Source organism: Merops nubicus, unplaced genomic scaffold, assembly GCF_000691845.1.
Source record: "Merops nubicus isolate BGI_N331 unplaced genomic scaffold, ASM69184v1 scaffold47289, whole genome shotgun sequence".
NCBI lineage: Eukaryota > Metazoa > Chordata > Aves > Coraciiformes > Meropidae > Merops > Merops nubicus.
The window spans coordinates 688-1619 of record NW_008633956.1 but is presented as its reverse complement, the minus strand read 5'-3'; the positions used below and the strand labels follow the sequence as shown (position 1 = coordinate 1619).

Genomic DNA, 932 nt, shown 5'->3' with positions numbered 1-932 from the left:
CTCACTGTGGCTGAGGGGGGTGGTCTTGGTGAGGCAGGGGGGTCACGGTTCATTCTTCCCCCTCCCTACGTAGCTCATCTCCTCTGTGGACCCCAAATTTCTGAACCTCACCAAAGTGGACGACCAGATCTACAGCGAGTTCAGGAAAACCTTCCGGGATCTTAAAATCGACGTGTTGGACCCCGAAGATCTCAAATCAGAGCCGGCCAAGGAGGTGGGTGATGAGAAAAAGGGGGGGACACATGAATCTCCCCCTTTTTCCCTGGGCTCTGGGGCCACTGGTGCCTCTCCCTGCAGAAGTGGAGGCCGTTCTGCCTGCGCTTCGAGGGGGTGGTGGAGGATTTCAACTACGGCACCCTGCTCCGCCTGGACTGCCGGGAGGACTACACCGAGGAGAACACCATCTTCGGTGGGCCGGGGACCCCCCAAAAAAGGGGGCACGCGGGGCTACGGGGAAGCTGAACCCACACATCTCACTGTTGGGGGTTTTCTCTCCTCTTTTCTAGCCACCAGAATCCAGTTTTTCGCCATCGAAATCGCTCGGAATCGGGAAGGTTGTAACAGCGTTGTCTACGGCAGAGCCAAGGACCCTGTGTCGGGGTGAGGAGGGGAGGAGTCTGCCCTGTGCTGGGGCAAAAAGGGGCAGAAAGGTCCCCGAGGCTTTTGAGGAGGGGGCAGAGCAGTGCTGTACCTGCCCCCTCCCCCCCTCTGCTGAGTTCAGACTGTAAATAAATGGTTTTTCAATACAAAAATCCCTCGTGCTGTGGGTGTTGAAAAGGCCGTTCCCTAGAATGGACCCAAACCCCCGAGTGCTGCTGGATCCACGCTGATTTTGGAGCCCGAGTACAACCCACCCCCAAAATAATGCTTTTTAAACTCATTTCATTGAGAAAAGTTGCCCTGTGGGAGGCAGGGGCTTGGGGCAGCAGGGA

General features: G+C 56.9%; 1 protein-coding gene across 1 annotated transcript; it reads left to right on the top strand.

Moving 5' to 3' along the window:
• Window positions 1-73: 73 nt before the first annotated feature.
• Window positions 74-600, top strand: PBDC1 (polysaccharide biosynthesis domain containing 1; the record flags this gene model as incomplete). Its single annotated transcript, XM_008948414.1, has 3 exons — window positions 74-214; window positions 298-409; window positions 507-600. Coding segments are annotated over 3 exons (347 nt in total), but the record flags the coding sequence as incomplete, so codon positions are not given.
• Window positions 601-932: the final 332 nt, after the last annotated feature.